Raw genomic sequence first — 24,480 nt, 5'->3', positions numbered from 1 at the left:
TGATTCCAGCCTCATGCATGACTTTGGGGGGTTCCAGACTTCAGTGGAGGAAGTCCCTGCAGATGTGGTGGAAACAGCAAGAGAACTAGAATTGGGAGCGGAGCCTGAGGATGGGACTGCACTGCTGCAAGCTCATGATCAAACTTGAATGGATGAGGAGTTGCTTCTTATGGATGAGCAAGGAAAGTCCTTTCTTGAGATGGAATCTACAATCCTGGTGGAGATGCTGGGATGATTGTTGAAATGACAACAAAGGATTTAGAATATTACATGAACTTAGTTGATCAAGCACCAGCAGGGTTTGAGAAGATTGACTCCAATTTTGAAAGAAGTTCCGTTGGTAAAATGCTGTAAAACGGCATCACATGCTACAGAGAAATCGTTCGTGAAAGGAAGAGTCAACTGGTGCAGCAAACTTCACTGTTGTCTTATTTAAGAAATCACCACAGACACCCCAACCTTCAGCAACCAACCACCACCCTGATCAGTCAGCAGCCAGAAACATGGAGGCAAGACCCTAGCAAAAGCTCAGATGCTGCTTAACATTTTTTTTTAGCAAGAGTATTTTTATTTTATTTTTTTTAAGATTTTATTTACTCATTTGACAGAGAGAGACACAGCGAGAGAGAGAACACAAGTAGTGGGAGTGGGAGAGGGAGAAGCAGGCTTCCCGCGGAGCAGGGAGCCCGATGCGGGGCTCGATCCCAGGGCCCTGGAATCACGACCTGAGCTGAAGGCCGACTCCAACCCACTGAGCCACCCAGGCACCCCAGCAAGAGTATTTTTAATTTAAGGCATGTACATTATTTTTAAGGATAGAATGCTATTGCACACTTAATAGACCACCGTATAATGTAAACATAGCTTTGATATGCATTGGGAAATAAAACAATTCAGTGACTCACTTAATTGTGATATGCACTTTTTTGCCGCAGTCTGGAACCGGATCTGAGTATCTCTGACGCTGCCTGTACTTTCTTTCTCGGTGACAAAGCAGAGACAAGTGCTTTCTGATGCCAGCAGCTCCTAGAAAATGTTAGGATTGGCGTCACAAATACAATCCTACCGATCACAACTAGAATCATTTCTAGACAACCATTTCTTTTCATTTAACATTAGCTCCGGGTCCTGACCAGTCACCATCCTTGTCCTTTCCAACTCAGGGCTAGAGTTCTTTGATGGCTGAACAAGCTCACCAAGGCAAAGCTGTGGAGCAGAAGTCTGGAATTTGTCAGCCCTTGTGTTACGTGGTCACGTTTCAAGGGGTTTGCTGCCCACCCTCCTCGCCTCCCTTGACTTTCTCCTCCCTTGATATGTGTTTCACTTCCTGCTCCTGTCCCTGTCATCTCACCTCCTTGGCTGATTTCACTTTATCCTTCAAAATCACTTCTCAGTTTTTTCCTCTCTCCCCCAGAGTCTCCCTGGGGACTTCATTCACCCATGACTTTGACCATCACTTCTACATACGTGATGCCTGAATCAGTAGCAACAGTCTTGTCCTAAACATCAAGCTGCAGCTTCCAACTGCCTTCTGGAATCTATTTCACACATTCTTTAAACTGCACCTGTCCAGATGTGCCCTCTCTCTCTGTCCCCACTCCAGTTCTGCTTCCTTCTTTCTAACACAGTTATTGTCACCATCCACCATGTAAACCTTGGGTGTGGAAAAGAATTAACCTAGCAGACCGGAGACCACTAATGTTAGAAAGTTTTGCTTATGAGATTAACCATTGGCTGGCATCTGGGGACTTGGCTAGTAAACCGTTCCCTACACTGATCTAAAGCCTTCCTGAAATGACAATGGCTCACTGTGTCTGACCTGTTTGTACACAACAATGTGGTTTATGCTGAATGCCTGTTTTCCTTCTGGAAGTCTGGAATTTTGGTAAATGCTAGGCAGAGGGTACCTATGTGACCAGCTCCCAGTTGAAAGCCTGGGCGAGTCTCTAATGAGCTTCCCTCAGTAGACAATACTTGTCAATGTTGCCACATCTCGTTGCAAGAGGAATTGAGCTCCTCCTGTGTGAATCCACTAGAAGCTTGGTTCCTCCATCTTCTCTCCATTTCTCTTTCCCTTTGCTGATTTTGCTATCTACCCTTTTGTTGTAAACTTAACCATGGGTATGACCACAAGATGCGCCCTGGGAGTCTTTTTAGCAAATCACCCAACCTGGGGGAGGTCCTAGGGTCCCCGACACATCTTAGTATAATCCTAACCCTCTTTTCCTTGCTCTCTATGTTCAATTAATCACCAATTATCACTAGATCTACCCCTAATTTTAAATTTTAATTAAAAATTTTTTAAAATTTATTTTTAATTTTTTTTTTAAAGATTTTATTTATTTGACAGAGAGAGACACAGTGAGAGAGGGAACACAAGCAGGGGGAGTGGGAGAGGGAGACACAGGCTTCCCGCGGAGCAGGGAGCCCGATGTGGGGCTCGATCCCAGGACCCTGGGATCATGACCTGAGCCGAAGTCAGCCGCTTAACAACTGAGCCACCCAGGCACCCCCCAAATTTTTTTTCTGTTTTTAAAGTAATCTCTACGCCCAACGTGGGGCTCAAACTCAACCCCGAGGTCAAGAGTCACATGCTCTATGGACTGAGCCAGCCAGGCATCCCTCTACCTCTAAATATTTAAAATATATCCTGTGTTCACCACCCTCATTGCCTTGAGGCTACAACTGTGACTGCATCTGGGCATTACTCCCCTTGCTTTCCTCCACTACAGAAAGCAAAACCCCAAGATTGGAGAACAGCACCAGGCCAACGCTATGAGGAGGTTCTCTCTCAAAGCCAGTTTCCTCAGGTGCAAGATGTGGATAATGATAATGCCTATTTCATAGCGTGGCTGTCAGGGGAAAATGAGAAAATGCATATGAACTTTTATGAGACTCTCTATGTAAAGTGCTTAGCACATAACAATCCTTCTATTTCTATTGATGTTATTCATGACCCGCAGACCCCACCGGTCACTACCCCTGAGGCTCAGCCAGTTCTAGCATTGAAACCACTTTGTGCAATTAGGACCTCAATTTCTTACCCTCTAATCTGCAGTGCAGGCCCACCCCAAAGTGCATCTCTGTGGGATCCCAAGTAGCCTGCCATCTGGGGGAGTGCTCTTGTCCTCTGACTAGGTCTCCTGTGTGGGAGAATGATGAGACAAAACTTTCTTGTGGTTGCCAAGGGTGGGGGCAGCAGGGGAGGGGGGAAGCCAGAATGGCCATGGAGTTCTCCAGATACCTGATGTTATCGATGCAAATATTTACAGTTGTGCAAAACCATCAGTTATTGCAGACAACAAAGCTACTGCATGGGACTGAAGAGCCAGCAGGACCACGGGTAATAAAAATAGAAATTAAGACACACACAGATCAGTATATGGTGATGGATGTGTCAACTAGAAGGGGGAATCCTTCCACAATGTCTATGGATAGCGAATCATCACAGTGTACATTTCTGTTTTCAAAGTTTCTGTTTTAAGTATCTTCCATGACTCTCCCAGGAATTTTTGTCTGAATGAGAAACCTTGTGGGATCATTACAAAAGTTCTCCATAGTTGAAATAATGAAATCATAAAGCTTAAAGATCTACTCAGGCTTCCAAGTATCAATATATTTACCAACAAAGCTGAATTACTCACTCTAAAGTTCCATGCTATTAAAAATCACATAGAAATAACTCACTTCTGATTAAAAACAAACAGGAAAAAAGACCAAAGGCAAGTTGGGTAGTACATTAACTTTATTTTGAATTAAAACATGGAATATGTCATCAAACAAATGGATGTATTGAAAACTTTTTTAGTTCAATTAACAAATGATTTGCATAGGAATTGCTAGTTCTGTCTTAGGATGCAGAGCTCATTGAATTGTGAATTAGATTAACATAAAACAAGAATAAAAAAATAACCATTTACCTGTGTGCCAAATAAATGCAATTTTACTTCAAATAGCAGATTTCTGTTCAGTCTTTGGTGAGTGGTTAATATAATCATCTTCCCTGCTATGGATAATGTCATAATCTCACCAGACCGAATGTGATCCTTCTAAGCTAGAGACCTCTTACCTATAGTAGGAAAACCTCCATTAAGTATTGTTAAAGCTACTGGATCCATTTTTATGGTCCTAGAATTGATCAACATTTTCCACTTAAAACAATAGGCCAAGGACAACCTATCTTAGTGAAAACACTAAGTTTGTGATTTCATCCCATTTTGTCTTTTAGAACTTTGTTATTAGTGTCCATCATACTGTTTTGATTTATATCAGTGATGAGCAACCAGTTTTGGCCTAAGGGCTAACAAGGGGGGAAAAAATGGAAAACATTTAAGACCACACTATTTCCTTTTCAAAATGAACATAGTTTTATGAAATTCCCGTGGGGGAAGTGTATTTGTACTACTTCGCTAAGTAAAAGAAAGTCAGTGAAGAAACTGGCACTGCTTTTTAGCTACTAAAAGGTTTATATCCGGGTATTTTAGCAATACAGACAGAACTTTCTTTAATTTTTTATCCAGAAATTAGATTACAGACTTGTTGCATAGTTAGGCTGTAGACATCTCTGGGGGCTCTGTGGCTTGCTCATTACTGCCTTTATTGACTAAAATAAGCTGATTTTTGTTGATTGATTATTTTATTGATCATAACAAACTTTAAGAGAATATATTCTAATTTCAAAAATTATATTCCATCGCTTACTGACTTAAAGATAATGCTTTTAGTACCACTGCAAGTTGGTTAAAAAAAACCCAACTTTGGGGACTGCATTTCTTTCCATCTTAACATGTCTTTACACAGAACATTGGCTGGAAACCAGAACAGAACATGAAAAGAAAACTAAAGAATATTTAAATAACAGAAATACCATCAGTGTTTATTATGGTAGATTATAGAAAGATGGTCTAATTTGTGTGTGTGCAATTAGGCACTGACTGAGGCATTTAGACACCATTGATTATAAAGTGCATTGAACATAAATTTTGACTCCCCTCCAAGGAATAATTCAATAAAACTCGGGTTTCTTTCTTGGAATCAATCAGCTCAAGAACATGCATAGATGAACACTTATTAAATACTAATAACAGTCTTTTATTACTTATACTCCTGCAATAGAATAGCAACATATTGTACTTGCATATGTCACATTTTATCCAAGGACCTCAAAGTCATTGGGTCAAGCAATAGGATTACACAGCATATTAAGTTACTTAGTTATGGCATGGGAAGCGGATTCCCAACAATAGAACCAAAATAAAAGTTCAAAGAGACAAGCCTAAATTTCCTGTGGTTTGTAATTTTCTGAGTTTCCAAATTTGCCACTTGCATCCTACCGTACCTACCATATTGATTCTAGGTAAAAATGATTTTTTATGTGTTAGGAATGAGATGAGGATCACCTCGCAAATAAACAATTTCTCTTTTTTATAGTTCAACAGTCCATCTTGGAAAATCACATGGTGGAATGTCAGAAGTGGCTCTTTAATGTAAATTTACACATCATTGCTTCAGAATCGTGGTTACGATCTTTGGGTAGAAGAAAACATTTTATGCTGGAAGGACATACATCTATGTGTAAAATATGAGGGAGCTATATCTCTTAGCACACTTACAATTAACACAAAAGCAGAAGTGCTTTGATTCACTGAAGATCACACTTTCAGTCTTTTAAAGGCTTTCATCATCTTGCTTAAACCTCTTCCAGGGTTTAACTCTTAGAGTTTAACGGAGAGACCCAACTTAGTGTGGTTTAAAATGAGTTTCTGTGGACTCCACGAATCTGGCAGGCCCCACAGCATTGGGGTTACTGGCCAGCATGAGAAGCCCATGTAAGTGAGGGCAAGGGGTCCCTGAGCCTTTCTGTTCTTGACTCTGGGCACAGAGCCCAGCTCTCCTTGGTCAGGGACCCAGGGTGGGCGGGCATTCTGGGCATTTCCTTGCTTAAAGGAATTTCCAACACTATTTGAAAAGCAATTTCTTTTTGGGCAATGGGGTTTCTATCTTTCAGTAAAATATGGAACTAAGTTAGCTCTTCCTGTGTCCTTCTTTACTTCGGAGGAGACGCAGTATACGTTCATTTTTGGTTAGTTCTGCCGGAAGTTCATTGGCCTGAAAGAAGACAAGACAGGCATTGGTGAATTCTCACAGTTGGGATGGTTTTAGGGACTCCAAAGAGGGGCCCCTCACCCAAACTTGCATCTCTGCTGGTGAAAAACCCCACTGGACTCACTCTTGTTTTAAGGCCTTAAAGGTCTCCTTTAATCATATAAATATCATCTGTTATTTTCTTATCTCATCGTTAAGAGTTATTTTTCTAAGCCATATCTCTAGTATATTGTGATCCCCTGGAGGCCAGGGTCCATGTATGATTAATCATCGTATCCTCATTTCCAGCACAATGCCTGGTGCATCTAGTATGTCCTCAATGAATACTGGTAATGTTAAATTTGATACTTTATATTTAATTAGTATGGGGCAGTGTGTCCGCTAGGGACCTGAGATTCAGGACAGGTATCTGTTGAGAAAACAGAGTTAGGAGGCATTCAGAGAATAAGAGATACCTGGTTAAGAGCAGCTTCTGTGGTCACCACTTCCCCCTGTCCCTGGGTTTCACTGAATGTCCTTTCTTCTCATCATGCTGCTGAGACACATTCTTTACGCATTTATTTCATGAGTGGGTCCTTACCCCATGCAATCGACGTTATGGGGCAGTGGTTCTCAAACTTTTTGTTCTCAGGACCTTTTTACACTCTTAAAAATTATTGAGGATCCCAATGAGCTTTTGCTTTTAACTTCTTAGAGATGAAAAGAAGAACATTTAAAAATACCATAATTCATTAAAAATTGTAAATGCACTAGGGTAACATAAATAATACTTACGAAAAACAACCAAATTTTCAAAAACAAAAAAGCTAGTGACAAGAGTAGCATTGTTTAATAGATTTGCATATTTCCTGAGTGTGTAGCTTAATTGAAGACATTTGGATTTTCTTATCTGCTTCTGTATCCAATCTATTGTGATACATTGTTTTGGTTAAAGCATATGAAGAAAATTCAGCTTTGCACAGATAGGTAGTTGGAAAAGGGAGAAACATTTTAACAGCCTCTTCAGATCATTGTAGATATCCTCCTTTGATGCTACACCCATACTAAACAAGGGGTAGTTTCTTAAAGGTAACCGCAGTGCGGAATCTGAAACCATATCAAGGTTTTTACATTAAAAATCCATAGATCTAATTATCTACAGCTAGAATCTTTCCCCATGTATGATTTGTAACATCACACACTGGCCATTTGGAAAATATTAGTTCAGTGAGATATGCCAAATGTTGACACATTGCATTATACAATCTCAAAAGATCACCTTCATTAATATTAGCGCTGATTCATCAGAAAAGCCTGTATTAAGAAGCTGTCAGACTCATGTGGTGGATACCAGTTGTTCTTTGAAGAAAAAATGGCGCTCTATGAAAAAGCAACTGGCCCACTTTGCTATTCAGACAATGGCGTGAGTGCTTTTCCCTGAGACAACCATTGCACCTCAGTATACGGCAGAAGGGCTGGATGCATACTTCCATTTCGTTATGTAGAATATTAAAAAGATGTATAACAAGGGTCCAGATTTAATAAAATTGAAACTGTTTACTGCTTCATCAAAGATGTTCTTAAGTAAGTCTGGTATTTGTGTAAAATAATTTACAAAATCTGTAAAATAACCCACAGAGTTTTGTAAAATCATTCGCTGGTATGGTTTATACCCCTGCTTTGATGTGCAAGGTGCCAATAGTTTCACCCACCATTGCTTTTACACCATTAAAGCAAATGCCAGCACAGTGAAAAGGGCAAATAATATCTTTGTATTATTAAGTGTGCTGTTTTGACTTCTTAAACCTCTTGAAAGGGTTTTGCAGACCCTTAGGGGTCCACAGACCATACTTTGAGAGCTGTTGTTATAGATGAATCACAGGATGTTCTTGGGATTTCAGGGGAGGCAGTTAAAGGGTAGAAAGGCACCCTGAATAGGGGAGAGGGCTTGGATGCAGATGTTACCTGTCTCACATATTTTTTCCTCCCATGGCCACACCTGGAACCCCCCCTGCTTTATCTGGGACCCCGATCCTAGATGAAACTCCTGAATTCCCTACCTTCTAGGTTGGGTCCTGCTCTTTGACCCCCACCTGCTAGCTGGGCCCTCACTTGTCGGGAATTATGCACAGAGTTGCTGGGAATTACGTTTGCCACAAAAGGTGGTCTGCTGCACAGCATGTCCTGTGGCTACACCCCAGCCCCCCACAAGGGACCCTTGATGCTGATGCTGGATTGAATTGAGCAGGAAATGACTATGCTATGTTGCTATAGACCAGAGGCCTCTCGAGAGGCTTCAGATTCTATTATTAGTTCCTGCAGGAACAGACATTGCACAGGCCTCCTGCCTGGGCCTGCACGGAAATGCCCCTGGTAGATAGACGTAAGCTCCATCTAGTCTTGGAGTATATTCAGGAATAACGGAGCTGTTTCATGTGGGTTACTGGTCCTTGGTGAGCAGGTTGGCAGGTAGCCAGAGGATCCTCTATGGTCAGGAGGAAGAGGAGATCTAAGAAGCTGTACTTTATCTACAAGCTTGCTGAGTTACAGCTCCCGTGTGTAACCTTTACCACTGAAAAAGGCTTTATATCCTCAAACCCTGTTGTCACGGTTTGGTCAATCGCATTGCTGCTCCATGTGTCATCCATGTAGTTCTAAAAACCTGGTCTCATGCCTCCTCTCTCCAGGTTGGTCCCCACTGAATTCTCAGGTTGCTGAGGTTGTATGGACTATTATGATGGCTAGTGCCCTAGGCTAGCCCCCAAAGGCCATCTTATTCATTATGGAGCAGGACCACAGGCCCTTATTCATGATATCACAGCATCAAAACACTCTCTTTCCCCACTGCTCCTGGGAGAAGCTGTGTTCTGAGTCCTCAGTTGGGAGTATCGGGAACATGGGCTGGCACCCATGGGGACAGCTACAGTGTGGGGAGTGGCCACTGGGGCCGTTGGTTACCCCCTCCTGAGGCATCAGTGTCGCAGTCCCAGAGCAGAACTCCACCCCTGGAGCAGAAGATTGCTTCTGTATTAGCTTAGAAGTCATGTCCACTGGGAAGCCTCCCGTAGCATCCATTACTCCCTACTGATAGCTCGGGACTGTATTGCAATTTCTTTTTTTTTTTAAGATTTTATTTATTTGATAGAGAGAGATAGAGAGAGCCAGAGAGCACAAGCAGGGGGAGCAGCAGAGGGAGAGGGAGAAGCAGGCTCCCCGCTGAGCAGGGAGCCTGATGTGGGGCTCGATCCCAGGACCCTGAGATCAGGACCTGAGCTGAAGGCAGACGCTTAACCGACTGAGCCACCCAGGCACCCTGTATTGCAAATTCTTGTTTAATTGTCTTTATTCCGCAGTAAACTCTGAGCTCTTTGAAGGCAGAGACAATGGGAACTCCATTCACCACTGTCTCCCCAGTACACAGCACCGTGTGTGTTATCTAGTAGGTACTCAGCATGTGTTGAATGAATGAAGGCGAAGAATACCCCCTTCAAGAGTCCTGGGTGGCTGCCCGAATCCTAGCACCCTTGCTTCCAGAGCTGCCTCTAAGAGGCTGGCTTCTTTGGGGTGGCCAGTGGATGGGTGGGATGGGGGTGGGGTTCCCTGGCAACAACTCCCAGCTCTCTAAGCGCTGCTGGTGTACGAAACTCCGGCGTGAGCAGTCTCTCTATATAGCTCTATATATTCAAGTAACTTTAGGGACAATCCAAAGTCCAGCATTTTGGTCACTGGAATTTCCCCATAAACCTTATTGCTGAAATCCCAGGAGACAGACAAAGAATTGCATGTTGTTTCAGTTTCCATAGCTACTGGATGGCTTAGCAAGAAAGATCAATCTCTTTAGGAAGTCTGTGTCCAGGGTCTAAAGATAAGAGCACAGCTGATTTCAGCTGCCTTATCACACAGCCAGGCCAGCTAATGGAAGACAAATCGGAGTATCTCCGGAAGAGATAAGCAGATCAAGCACTCTAATGGTAAGAACAAGGAAATAATAACTCCACATGCTAAGAAAATGAAAATAAAAAAGACTCTTGGCATGTTGTCTAATTGCACCTCTTAATGGTTCCTTTTCAAAATGTCATGAAAAAGGTTCTATGTGTTTGCTTTTATTATTAAAGAAATTAACACAGCAATAGATACTTATAAAAGCTCAAATAGCATATACGTATAAAGTGAAAATTGCTTTTCATACCTTCCTTTATTGATAAGAACCGCTCCTACTTCCTCCTTTATTTTTTTTTTCAAGATTTTATTTATTTATTTGACAGAGAGAGACACAGAGAGAGAGGGAACACAAGCAGAGGGAGTGGGAGAGGGAGAAGCAGGCCTCCTGCAGAGCAGAGAGCCTGATGCGGGGCTCGATCCCAGGACCCTGGGATCATGACCTGAGCCGAAGGCAGACACTTAACGACTGAGCCACCCAGGCGCCCCTACTTCCTCCTTTATTATTTTTTTTAAAGATTTTATTTATTTATTTGACAGAGAGAGACACAGAGAGAGAGGGAACACAAGCAGAGGGAGTGGGAGAGGAAGAAGCAGGCTTCCCGCTGAGCAGGGAGCCCGACCCAGGGCTCGATCCCAGGACCCTGGGATCATGACCTGAGCGGAAGATGCTTAACCGATCAAGCCACCCAGGTGCCCCTACTTCCTCCTTTAAAAGTTCATATTTTAGTGTTCTCTCAAGACCTTCCCTCCCCCAGAGATGCTGCCCTCCTCCTCCAGGTTCTACACTTGACTGCTAATGCAGATGTCGAATAGGAAAAAATGGGTATTGGGCATCTTCCCACCTCCACGTCTGACCTAACTGTAAACTAAGGATTTTGGCCTATAAAAATATGGGTTGGTTCAGAACAGCGGCGCAAAGTCCTGTTAACAGTGTAAGAGCAACATTTCCCCCTTTCTCTTCTACTCTCCAAAGAAAGCTCAAGCAGTTGTCAAGATATGCACATCTGACGTATGTAGGATAGCAATAAACTACCAGGGCTTTGACTTTTTTAGGACACTTCTCTGATGATGGAACCCCATAACTCTACTCCCCGCAACTACTACTCCCCACTCCGTCTTGGGAGGCTGCACCATTGTTAGCTCACAACCACGGACGATAGACACATGGTTTTTAGCATAATTCTCTGGATCCAGATGCACCGCTCATTCCTACTACTGACAGCCTGCATGCCCTCACTATGCCGAGGTATGAAGAGAGGGGCTGGGGCCAGCCTGAGGGATGAGACTCCTGTCGGAGCTTTGCTCTTCCTCCCAGTCCCTTTCAAAGGCACGTCAGCATCTAATAGAGTGTCCTCAGGTCCACAGCACACAGCACTCAGTCTAAGTACTGCCAATGTTTTTTTTCCAAGTGAAACAAGAAATCTGGCTCAGGGTGCATGGGACGGGTTATCTTGGCTTAGGTAGAAACTGCCTATCTCTTTGCACAGGTGCCCAGAGGAGTTAAAACATAGGGAAGGAAAGGCTGGTACCTTGTTTCTCAGGGCTGGGTCCGCCCCTGCTTCCAGGAGCAGCGCAACTGTTTTAATATTCCCACTGAGTACTGCCGCGTGGAGGGCCGATGTCCCATTCTAAGAGAAAACGACAGTGTGTGTCAGGAGTGGGCTCACAGCCATCAGCACCGAGCCTGGCTTTCATCATAAACCAGCCTGAGTGAGGAGACCCAGGTTGGAGCTTTGCTCTTCCTCACAGTCCCTTTCCAAGGCACATCGGCATCTAATAGTGTCCTCAGGTCCACAGCATATGGTCAGTACACATACTGCCAACGTCCTTTGGCAAGTGAAGCCAGAAATCTGGCCCGGGGTGCATGTGACTTCAGGATCAGTCCATCAGTTTTAAATATATTAGAATTTGCTGCAGCAAAAGCAGTAATGCTATGTCAAACATTTTGCCTTTTTCTTCAAGGACAACATATAGTTTTCATGCTTCCAGCGAGGCTGGAGAAATGGCTGGCAAGCCAAAAGGCTGACCTGTCAGCCCAGCTACCTGCACTCCACTCACTCAGGTGGGTGGGAGCACCACTGTGGGGTTACAGGGCATGAGCATGTGGGGTAAGGAAACCCCCAAGCCCTGAGGTGGAGAATTTTTGAGCATAGAAGGGTCCGTTGGATGGGTTGCTGACATTTTATGAAATGTACCGCAAATATTTATTGAACTAAGGAAGCATCTATGTGCAGCACGTAGCCAGATTCTGGGAGGGGAGAGGAAGAGAATATAACAAGCCTGATATAAGAATGATGGGCAGTCACATGACATCTGTTCTGTAGACATGCATATGTCTACAAAAGCATCTAAATGCAAGCTTATTTTCCACATTAGCTACTTATAATAATAATAATAAGCTACTTTATTTTATAAAAGACTAAAATATAATGCCCATAAAAAAATTCCAGCAAAGTAGCATTTTCCTTTCCGAAGCAGCATGTTTGCTTTTTAACATGTATGACAACTCACTTGTCTGGTAACATTTCACCCATCTAAATTTTCACCAACTTGTCAACTTCATCTATTTGCAACATGGCTAAGAATAAAATACCAAGCCGAGAAAGAGCTCTTTGAAACGAGATAGGTATTACAAAGTCCATTTCTGAAGCTCATTTCTTTTATTCATAGAGAGTTCCCTTTCATAGACCATTTATTCTTACTTTACAAACAGTGTTAATGAATGTAGGTTTCCCGCTTCCAAGCTCATGGAAGATCAGAAGTCGCTCAGTGGGACGGAGAGAGGGGCCAGCATTCTGACAACAGCAGTCCTGTGTCAGCTGATCACGAGGCTAGAGCCTAAATATATAAAGATCCGATGCAGAATGTCCAAAAAGCCTCTGGGATCATTCAAGGACAGGTTGACTTTTTATACATCAATAAAGTCCAAGGAAACATCCCCCAAAATGCTAAGCCACTGTTCCAAGTTTAGAACAGGTTTCCTGTCCTCAATTTAAGAAAACAATAGTGTAAACTAGGGGTCCGCAAACTACAGCCTGTGGGCCAAATCGAGCCTGCCACCTGTTTTTCTACGTCCTAACAAGATAAGATTTAAAAAAATAAATAAATAAAAGAATACTACATGAAAATATGAAATTCCAGAAATCCAATGTCCATAAATAGTGTGTTAGTGGAATGCAGCCATCCTTTGCCCCCATGGCTGCTTTCATGCTACAAGAGTAGAGTTGAACAGTTCCAACAGAGACTCTATGGCCCATGAAGCCTAAAATATTTACTCCCTGGCCCTTTATTGAAAAAGATTGCCAACCCCTGGTATACACTGTAACTGAGAAATATCTTAGTCTGAAAGGGTTAAAATTTAAAAAAGGGTTTTGGGGCTCTGTTTCCTGGCAGACCCAGCTCTCCAGAATGACACATTCTTTGAGGTGTCCAGATACGTGAGGCTTATTTTCTTTCACCTAAGATAACAATGTGGTTCTTTGCTGCAGATAACGAAGGGAAGAAACATGAGCACCTGTCCCCCATGTTTCATGGGACACAAATCATGTGTTTCATGAGTGGTGGAAGATTTTAGTCCAATGATATATATATCAAGATAGTTTACTTTCCAAGGTAGTGATTTAATTACTACTAATTTTTTTTTTTTTTTTCTGGGAAACTAAGTAGCAACAGACTCTGGTTCACTCTTCTTACCACCCTGCCATTTCAACCAGTGCTAATGAATCTCCAACATTAAGAAGTTGTAGGTAAGTTCTTTCAAGAATGCAACTAACCATGTGAATTACACTCAGCTTCTCCTGCAGTGCTCAGGTATGGGCTTCTTAATTTTTAGCCTCTCTTTTACAGATTGGTAAAATTTCTCTTTAAGTCTTACCTTCAAAATGCCAAGGGTGGGTGAGAATTTCAGCAACTCTTCTATAACATCGTTATAGCCTTTGTTGGCTGCTTTGAGTAATGCTGTTGTACCATCCTTAACAGAGAGGAAAAGAAAAGTTGCCTATTAACGTGTGTTGGCTAAGAACTAAATGTTAGTTGAGAACCGGGAATATGCTTGTCAGAACAGGTGAAAGGAGTAAACCAAAGTATGAGCGGGCCACGTCTCTTAATCTAGGAGCATTTTAGAGCATATTCAGTTCTGCATGAAAGAATGCTAGAGGAAATATGTGACTTATTATCTTAGAACCCTGCCATTTGGGAATTCAGACTCTTCCAGTCCCTTAGGACACTGGGTAAGGGGCGAGGGGAATATCAAGAGTATATTTTAGGACACAGATGGACCAAAGAGGCATTGTCTGCAGTTCGTGACTTAGTGGAAATTAATGTTAAACTATTTTTAATGACTTAAATAATTACCGAACTGTATTTACTGTTTTACATTTTGAATCTGCTTTTCTTTTTGCTTTGTCTTATACACAACCTTGCTTTACTGTGCCCTAGGTATCTGTCTTTGGGGGTTGGGGGTGGGTAGGTGGTCAGTAGGAAAGGGATAGATTGAAATCTGTTTAAAAAAAATGCAAAAACGCAAAAATTTATATTCAGCTTCTGTCATCACTTTTTGGCCTGGGAAGAGATTTTCCAAATTCCGTTTTTCCCCCCTGCTTTTACATATCAATTGCTGTATTTGGAGGATTCAGCTCACAGAATTCTGTAGTACAGGAAATATCCCAGTCTGCTCTAAACGTTTAGCTGGAATCAGGAAGAAAGAAAATGAGATTAGAGGGTTTTTCTTTTCTGGTTTCAGAGATGTGGGAAGAAGAGATAGAGTGGGAGAGAGGACAGTGAAGTAGGCAGGAATGTGTCTTTACCCCTTTCTGGGCTCAGACATGAAGAAGGGAGGTGGGTCACATACGCAAGGGTAATACTTACAGACACTGTAAGAACCAAACCAAACCAAACCCAAAAAGCAGATGGCATAGTGTGGTCAGGCAGCAGGGTCTCCCCAAGCTGCCCTTAGTTTCTACGGGCCACAGAGCCTGCTGTGGGGCCCATCGAGGCAGACTTAGGTGATATTAGCATTATTAGGTGGAGGCCAATGGCCGATGTGGTGCAGGGGTCTGCAGCTGGGGAAGCCGGATGAGGTGGAGCCCCAGGAGCACTGCTGGACCCCAAAACACAGAGGTTGCGCCCCGACCTGCACTGCGGTCCAGGGCCAGCAGGAGGCCCAGCTCAGGCGTACGCGCAGCCGCTAGGGACAACCCCAAGGACAGCCCGAGGCCCGGGCTCCTACCTCCCGCATCCTCCCGGGTTCATCCAGGAGTCAGCTCAGGTGGAGGAGGATCTCCGAGGATGAAACATCTTTCCCTTAGGGAGACTGGGTAGCACTTGCTAAGTTTCAGCTGACTCGGACATTTACTTTGTTTTCCTGCTGAAGAGCCGGTGGACGTTGGGAGAAAACCCAGGGGAGATACAGATCAAATAAAGGCGCGTTTTCTCCGCACGTCACGGTTGAACTTTGGAGCTTCGTGGGTACCTGCACTACCCGCGCCCTACCCCCCCCCCCCCCCCCCCCCCCCCCCCCCCCCCCCCCCCCGCCCCAGCCCCCACGTGCCGCAGCTGAGGCTCAGACTCACGTTGCGGGCGGCGTCCCGGTCGGCTCCGCGCAGCAGCATCACCCTCACCACCTGGCTGTGGCCCATCTGCGACGCGATCCACAGCGGCGCCGTCCCGTCCTGCCGGTGAGGGGACACGCTTGCTCCCACCGGGCCACCCAGCAGCCGCCGAGCAGCAAGGTAGCACCCACAAACAACCTCCCGACGACACATGAGGACGGAGATTTTAACGCATTTACACAGACGGGCATTTGGTAGTGCCTGGAACACTTGCGTGATTGCCAATATTCGGGTTTGGGCTTATAACAGCCATTTTATGGCAGGATCTTTTGGCCCACAGTATGGTGCGGGACTTCAGGGAACACGGAGTGGGAAAGCGGTTGAGTTGCTCACCAAGGCAGAACCAGATTTGACAAACCCAGCGAGGAGAGGCCAGAATGTGTTTATTTCCCCCAGATTCTGTCAGTTTGTTTGCTTTACTGGTGGGTTCACACAACACACTCTGCTTAGCGTGGGCCCTCGTTCCCACAGGAGAGAGGGCAGTTTTCTTGGAGATGTGTGAGGGTCAAAGAACTAAAGACATTTCTCCCACTCTTCTATTCTGGTGTCTAGAATCCCCCACAGCCAGTCATTTTTAGGGACTTTAGTTTTATGCAGGATGTGATACGATTTCTTTTGGGAGGGGATGCACACTAGCGAGTTATAGCAGGGTGACATTTATTGGTAATATTTCCTGAGTATTGTGCCCCCAAAGAGCCTGTTCTGTGAGCATGAGGCCATGAAGCAGAGAGGTGTTGCTCCAGAGAAGAAAAGGTGAAACATCCAAGGGAGGGAGAAGGATTTAATAGGAGGGTGGCTCCTGCCAGACAGAAAGGAAAACAGAAAACCCTTCTAGTGCTGGAAGGAAGCTCTAGAGAGGGCGTGAGGGAGATGGAGGTCAGACGTGTGCGTCTGCGTTTTCCTCCTGGCTTGAATCTGGGTTAGGTAAGCAACCAGGTAAATTATGGTGAATTCCAGATGGAAAAGGATTTTCTCCTGTTCTTGGGATAAAACCCAGGAAAACTGCAAGCCTCTTAGAGAAGCTCTGCTCCTGGCTGGTGCCTGAGAGAGAGAACAGAAATGGGTGAAGGAGTCTGGGCCAATGGGCCCGAGACATCCCCCAGTACCCCTGGTCCTCATCAATGAGACATCTGTGCACCCAGGAGAAACTGGAAGTGCTGGGTAAACAGTGGCCTGGAGTCAGCCTGGGGATGGGAAGATAAGGCCATAGAAGGTCATGATTTCACATGACAGGCCAACAAGATACCAGTGCAGGATGCTCACAGACAGGAAAGGCTGGACAAACCAGCCCAAGGACCAGACATGAGTGTCCCCACCCCACCTTAATGCCTGGGTGGTAGTCTGACCTCTGAGAACTTAGGCCACTTTGGAGGGAACGGCAAGGAGGAGGGCGGAGGAACCATAACTCACTAAACTTGGGCTCTGAGGTAATGAAGGTAATATGGCCCCCTGGGACTGTTTTGGTCAGATAAGACTGAATTACTCATCAGTGGGAATGGGGGCTGAAGAGCAGGATGATTCATTAGAGAACATAAAGTTTCATTTTCTGCTGTAGTATATAATTTCAACTCCAGTCTACTAGCCACAGCAGACACAGGATTCTTGCCCATTGCTGTCCTGGCAAAGGGACAGAGGACAAAGAGGCCTGAGTGGGGTGGTGGGGGATGACAAATCAGGAGCCTAGAAGGATCCAGGGGTGCTGAGGGATGGTAGGAGGACACTGGCACCCCTGTGTCTTGGGAGAGATGGGGAAGAGGTGCTGAATGAAGAAGGACAAACACCTGGAGCCACTTTATGCTTTTACAAGGGCTTTGTATCTGATTATTTATTATTAGCAATAGAAATAATACCTTACTTTGTACTTTCATTTACAAAGCATGTCTACATTCATTACTTAATTTGATTTTCCCAATTTAGAATCATTCATTCCTTCATTCATTCAACCAACCAACAATTATTAAGTATCTTCTAAGTCTCCGGCAGAATACTAAGGAAGACATGGTATGGTCTCTGGTCTCAAAGGAACTCAGTCTAGTGGAGAAGAGACATGGACATTTCAGGATGACTACAGTGCTATAATAAAGTATGGACAAAAGTGCCCAAGATGAGCCAGGAGAGGGGCCTGCTTACTGTGTGGGGGTTATGGCGGTCAGTTGGGGTGATATCTGAGCTGGGCCTTAAAGGAGGACTAGAATTTTGCCAGGTGGGGGGTGGGGGAGGACATTCCATGTAGAAGGAAGAGCATTTGCAGTCGCAGCGGCTTGGACAGATGTGGTTGGTTCAGGCAGGGTGGGAAATCCAGCAGATTGCGGCCCAGGGGGTGTGCGCTGGAACAGGGGCGGGGCGGGGCGGAGGCAGGGTGCTGGAAGCTCTTCTCCCTCCTTGCCTGCTCTGGGCTCACTTGTTCTTTGTCACTATCTCCACTAGAGGGCAGGCAAGGAAAGGCAGCTGGCCGCAAAGAGGCCAGCCAGTGGCTTGTTCAATGTGCCTTCCAAGGGCTTGCTTGCTAGTAAAATGATCTTAATTGATACTAACATGTGGAGAAGTGTTGAGAGGTGGTATATTGGGAACAAATATTAATAGCATCAATTCATAACAGTAATGCCAACACTGAACTTTTATCACTTTAACTGCAATAGTCATGGTAGATGGAAAAAGAAGCTGCCATTTTCGGGGTATGAGACCTTAGGCAAATCACCCTGAGCCTCTGTTCTCTTCTGCAAAAATGTTAGCCCCCCAGAGATACTCATGGAAACATGTAGGAAGGTGCTGAGCACAGGACTGGCGAGTGCGTGCTTAGAAAATACAGTCACTGAATCTGCGTATTTATCATGAAAAACAATAAGCACCTTAATTTGTACTTTTGTTTAGAAAACACTCCACATGCTTTATTTGATTTTCCTAATTTTCCTGTGAGATAACTGATTGAACAGGTGGGAATGATTGGTAAAATGAGATTTGTGGTTAAACCCAGGAACTTGAATGTGAGTTGGGGCGTTACTGTCAAATCAAAGTACTTATTATTTGATTATCTGGTTTGTGGAGAGAGGTTTTTCCCTTCTTCTGTACACCTCAGTTCCTGTTTTCTCTTGTTTTTTCCTATGAAAATGATAGAAATTAAGTCAACTTGGCTCCTTTTTGTTGAGTTTTGAGAGAATTGGAGTAGGAAAAACATTTAAAAATTTATGCTTTTGAATACTTCCTGACAAAAATATATAGTTTTAAAATATGTTAAAACAAATAAATCACAGTGAAATAAATTACAGGAAGTTAGGACCTCTCTGGTACCTTTTTAAGAAAAGGAAATAGGACACTTAGCTTGAAGAACATGAGATTCACAGGGTTATGACCGCTGTCATTTACTATTTGTGTGCAAACCAAGCAGAAAAGGATTTAGACCGATTTCGCATACCAAGTGGCACAAAGAGGGCTGATGGGTAAAAGCTATGCAAGACTTTGGCTCAGTGTAAGACAGAGGTGGTGATGAGGGCTGGTTAAAGACTCAATAGTAGTAATGAGTCCCCCACGCCTGGAGGGGTTCAGCAGTGGCTGACTACCACTCAGCAGGACTGTTAGAGGATTTATGTATCTGATAGATGGTTACACAGGTGACTTGTACGGTTCCTTCTGACAGGGTTATATCCCCTCCTTCCATCTGAGATAATATTTTCAAGTATGCTCTAATACATTTTTATAGATAGATCATATCATGAGACGGAGCTTATGACATGATTTGTATTAGAAACTAAATGTTGGATCATTTTAGTTAGGGTCCTAAAGATTATTTAGAAAAAGTATTAAAACCATTTTGTTCCATGGGAATGAATATATTTAGTGGCACTAGTTCTTTGTTTCTGCTGCTTCTAGTCCTATATGAAACACATATATAGAACTGTTGAATCACTATATTATATACCTGAAACTAATATAACACTGTATGTTAACTGTACTGGAATTAAAGTAATAATAACAGAACCCCCCAAAGAACCCCTGGAATTCAGGGAGTGTAAGTGACTTGCTCAAGGTCATGCACTTAATAAGCAAAATGGACTGTGTTTCATTTCCTTAAGTTATCCATATCCCCATAACTCACAAGTTGCTCCCCACCCAGAGACGTGGCTGTGGTTCCCCAGCTGGCTCTTATAGTCTTCCTGGGACTGGTGTCCTGGCCATGAGCCCAGGCCCTGCATCTGAGCCTTGTTCTAGTTTGCAGCCACCAATCACTATGTCTTTGACCTTCTAGGCCTCACTGGAGCTCTGCTCAAACCATGGGGTATCTTCTGGAGTCAATATACCTTTTCAGAGGTCCTACCATGTGCAGAGGGCATGCAAGCAATGGGGCCTCCCTGTTGCTGTCTGCTTCCACCCCAAGCCCTCAGGACACTGCATCAATCAATTAGCCCTACTTTCTCCCATTGCCCACCACTGGGTCTGCCCCTCCAAGCTTGCAACCTGGGACGACCAGCACTATCCGGGCCCCAGCATCTCTGCATACAGTGCAAACCAAGGCTAAAGAAGACATTTTATGACATGACCTTTCTGTCAGGCTTCAAAGAGAGCCTGATTAGCACACTGAGAGGACAAGTTAGAGATGAGTGATGACAGGCCAGACTCAGCCCTGGGTAAACACTCAGACCTTTGCCACTCTATGAAAGTACTGTTTAATAAGGTGGATGAATTGCGTTGGGAAAAGTATATATCAAAGAATTTTGTTGATAGAAAAACAAACTAGCTATCTTAGCTCGTGATTAAAAAGGCTTGACGTGTGTATCAACTCTACATGCTGCAGTCACATAGAAAGAACTGAAGATGAGTTTTTAGCTTGACTATAGAGTACAATGATCTCAGTGACTCTTGACCTCTTTAGGATGAACAAGGAGGAAATATTTTTCAAGTTTCAAATCAAGAGCTTAGTCTTTCCAAAGTCTGCCTATGGATTTGAGATTCTGATTCCTTCTCACAAAAGCCCTAGAGAGGTTTTCAGTTAGTTCATCCATGATAGTTACAAGGAAGACCATTCCTACTACTGTTCAGATTCCCTGCAGCTCAGATCAAAGGTCAGCTGAATAATTTCAGTGCAACTCCGTTAACATGTTGCCCAGGGTACCATAAAATGTAGGGACCCCAGAGAATGGCAAGGAAAAAAAAAATCATAAATCAGATTTTTCTAAAAACATTAAGAAATGAAATCGGGCAAACATCCTTGTCTTTGTTTTATAAATTCAAGAATTTTCTGACAGGGACTCCGTTTGTCAGCTGAGATTTCAGAATACACTGGTGTCCAAATGCCCTGCCGATGTCATATTCTACCATTCATGGGCCATTTTAATGGAAACTTTTAATTATACTTTTTTTTAACCTCCTCATAACTTTTGACAAAGTCAGCCAGGACTGCTATCACTTTTGCCATATTTATGACACTGCTTGTTTTCTAGGAAGGGAATTAAATATGCAGAGTTTACTTTTTTTTTTTTTTTTTTTTTTGCAGAGTTTACAGTTTCAAAGAAGACAGAACTTGGGCTAGTCTGACCTGACTAGACGACCTTTCATTATTAGCTCATGGCAGGTAATAAAAAGATTATGGCTTGAAGGTAGAGTGGGGTGAATGTACCCTATAAAAAGGAAAAATTCCATTGCTTTTTTTCCTTCAAAGCTATTCTTATTTTATAAAACACCGTTTTCCTGAATAACCATCTTTTCAGAGTTGGATTCATAATTCCAAACAACTGCATTAGATGCAGTCTTTGAAAGGCATGTCACTTGCTCTTTGATCCGAGGGAGGGGTCCTCCCACGGCCGGACTAGGTCATCTGCTTTGACCAGGTCATCCTCACTGTGAGGAATGAAAGCAGCTGTGGGGTGGGGCCACCATGGTACTGTTAGCACACTCTTTAATTTCTTGGCTTCGGCGTCATCCTATGACTCAACTTGGGTTCGAGTGGTCACAATCCATGCACTATTTGAAATATAATCTCTCTTTTTTTTTTTTAATTTTATTATGTTATGTTAGTCACCATAAAATACATCATTGGTTTTTGATGTGGTGATCCACGATCCATTGTTTTCGTATAACACCCAGTGCTCCATGCAGTACGTGCCCTCCTTAATACCCATCACCGGGCTAACCAACCCCCCCTCCCCCCTCCCCTCTAAAACCCTGTTTGTTTCTCAGAGTCCATAGTCTCTCATGGTTCATCTCTCCCTCCAATTCCCCCCCTCCATTTTTCCCTTCCTTCTCCTAACATCCTCCATGCTATTCCTTATGTTCCACAAATAAGTGAAACCATATGATAATTGACTTTCTCTGCTTGACTTATTTCGCTTAGCATAATCTCCTCCAGTCCCATCCATGTTGATGTAAAAGTTGGGTATTCATCCTTTCTGATGGCTGAGTAATATTCCATTGTATATATGGACCACATCTTCTTTATCCATTCATCTGTTGAAGGGCATTTCGGCTCTTTCCACAGTTTGGCTATTGCAGACATTGCTGCTATGAACATTGGGGTGCATATGGCCCTTCTTTTCACTACATCTGTGTCTTTGGGGTAAATACCCAGGAGTGCAATTGCTGGGTCATAGGGTAGCTCTATTTTTAAATTTTTGAGGAACCCCCACACTGTTTTCCAAAGTGGCTGTACCAACTTGCATTCCCACCAACAGTGTAAGAGGGTTCCCCTTTCTCCACAACCTCTCCAACATTTGTTGTTTCTTTCCCTGTCCATTTTTGCCATTCTAACTGGTGTAAGGTGGTATCTCAATGTGGTTTTGATTTGGATTTCCCTGATGGTTAATGATGATGAACATTTTTTCATGTGTCTGTTAGCCATTTGTATGTCTTCTTCAGAGAAGTGTCTTTTCATATCTTCTGCCCACTTTTTGACTTGATTATTTGTTTTTTGGGTGTTGAGTTTGAGAAGTTCTTTATAGATCTTGGATACCAGCCCTTTATCTGTAGTGTCATTTGCAAATATCTTCTCCCATTCTGTGGGTTGCCTCTTTGTTTTGTTGACTGTTTCCTTTGCTGTGCAGAAGCTTTTTACCTTGATGAAGTCCCAAAAGTTCATTTTTGCTTTTGTTTCACTAGCTTTTGGAGATGTATCTTGAAAGAAGTTGCTGTGGGCGATGTCAAAGAGGTTACTGCCTATGTTCTCCTCTAGGATTTTGATGGATTCCTGTCTCACATTGAGGTCTTTCATCCACTTTGAGTTTATCTTTGTGAATGGTGTTAGAGAATGGTCGAGTTTCATTCTTCTGCATGTGGCTGTCCAATTTTCCCAGCACCATTTATTGAAGAGACTGTCTTTTTTCCATTGCATGTTTTTTCCTGCTTTGTCAAAGATTATTTGACCATAGAGTTGAGGGTCCATATCTGGGTTCTCTATTCTGTTCCATTGGTCTATATGTCTGTTTTTGTGCCAGTACCGTGCTGTCTTGGTGATCACAGCTTTGTAATATAGCTTGAAATCGGGCAACATGATGCCCCCAGCTTTGTTTTTCTTTTTCAACATCTCCTTGGCGATTCAGGGTCTTTTCTGATTCCATACAAGTTTTAGGATTGTTTGTTCCAGCACTTTGAAAAATGTCATTGGAATTTTGATCGGGATGGCACTAAAGGTATAGATTGCTCTGGGTAGCATAGACATTTTAGCAATGTTTATTCTTCCGATCCATGAGCATGGAATATTTTTCCATCTTTTTGTGTCTTCTTCAATTTCTTTCATGAGTGTTTTGTAGTTCCTAGAGTATAGATCCTTTACCTCTTTGGTTAGGTTTATTCCGAGGTATCTTATGGTTTTTGGTGCTATTGTAAATGGAATCATTTCTCTAATTTCTCTTTCTATAGTTGCGTTGTTAGTGTATAAGAAAGCAACTGATTTCTGTGCATTGATTTTGTATCCTGCCACATTCCTGAATTGCTGTATGAGTTCTAGTAATTTGGGGGTGGAGTCTTTTGGGTTTTCCACATAAAGTATCATGTCGTCTGCGAAAAGAGAGAGTTTGACTTCTTCTTTGCCAATTTGAATACCTTTTACTTCTTTTTGTTATCTGATTGCTGTTGCTAGGACTTCTAGTGCTATGTTGAACAATAGTGGTGAGAGTGGGCATCCTTGACGTGTTCCTGATCTTAAGCGAAAGGCTCTCAGCTTTTCCCCATTGAGGATGATATTCGCTGTGGGTTTTTCATAGATGGATTTTATGAACTTGAGGAATGTTCCCTCTATCCCTATACTCTGAAGAGTTTTAATCAGGAAAGGATGTTGTATTTTGTCAAATGCTTTTTCTGCATCAATTGAGAGGACCATATGGTTCTTCTCCCTCCTCTTATTAATGTGTTCTATCACATTGATTGATTTGCGAATGTTGAACCACCCTTGCATCCCGGGGATAAATCCCACTTGGTCGTGGTGGATGATCCTTTTAATGTATTGTTGGATCCTATTAGCTAGGATTTTGTTGAGGATTTTGGAATCCATATTCATCAGGGATATCGGTCTGAGATTCTCCTTTTTGATGGGGTCTTTGCCTGGTTTGGGGATTAAGGTAATGCTGGCCTCATAGAATGAGTTTGGAAGTTTTCCTTCTGTTTCTATGTTTTGAAACAGCTTCAGTAGAATAGGTATTAATTCTTCTTTGAGTGTTTGGTAGAATTCCCCAGGGAATCCATCAGGCCCTGGACTCCTGTTTTTTGGGAGGTTTTTGATCACTGCTTCAATCTCGTTACTCGTTATTGGCCTATTCAGGTTGTCAATTTCTTCCTGTTTCAGTCTTGGCAGCTTATAGGTTTCCAGGAAGGCCTCCATTTCATCCAGACTGCTCAGTTTATTGGCATATAGTTGTTGATA

General features: G+C 43.2%; 1 protein-coding gene across 2 annotated transcripts in view; it reads right to left on the bottom strand.

Moving 5' to 3' along the window:
* Positions 1-3,734: 3,734 nt before the first annotated feature.
* Positions 3,735-24,480, bottom strand: part of ANKRD29 (ankyrin repeat domain 29) — a 57,299-nt gene continuing 36,553 nt past the window's right edge. The window contains exons 7-10 of one of the 2 annotated variants that reach the window (XM_032421301.1): positions 15,597-15,695; positions 13,901-13,996; positions 11,556-11,654; positions 3,735-6,108 (exon numbers count right to left, since the gene is read on the bottom strand). In XM_032421301.1, coding sequence (XP_032277192.1) covers positions 6,025-6,108; positions 11,556-11,654; positions 13,901-13,996; positions 15,597-15,695 — 378 coding nt within the window. In that variant the 3' untranslated portion in view covers positions 3,735-6,024. The remainder of the gene's footprint in view (positions 6,109-11,555; positions 11,655-13,900; positions 13,997-15,596; positions 15,696-24,480) is intronic. The other variant, XM_032421302.1, reaches the window with a different exon arrangement.

Source organism: Phoca vitulina, unplaced genomic scaffold (assembly GCF_004348235.1).
Source record: "Phoca vitulina isolate PV1807 unplaced genomic scaffold, GSC_HSeal_1.0 scaffold24, whole genome shotgun sequence".
NCBI lineage: Eukaryota > Metazoa > Chordata > Mammalia > Carnivora > Phocidae > Phoca > Phoca vitulina.
Note: the sequence above shows the minus strand (reverse complement) of the source record. Positions and strands in the feature narration are given on the sequence as shown.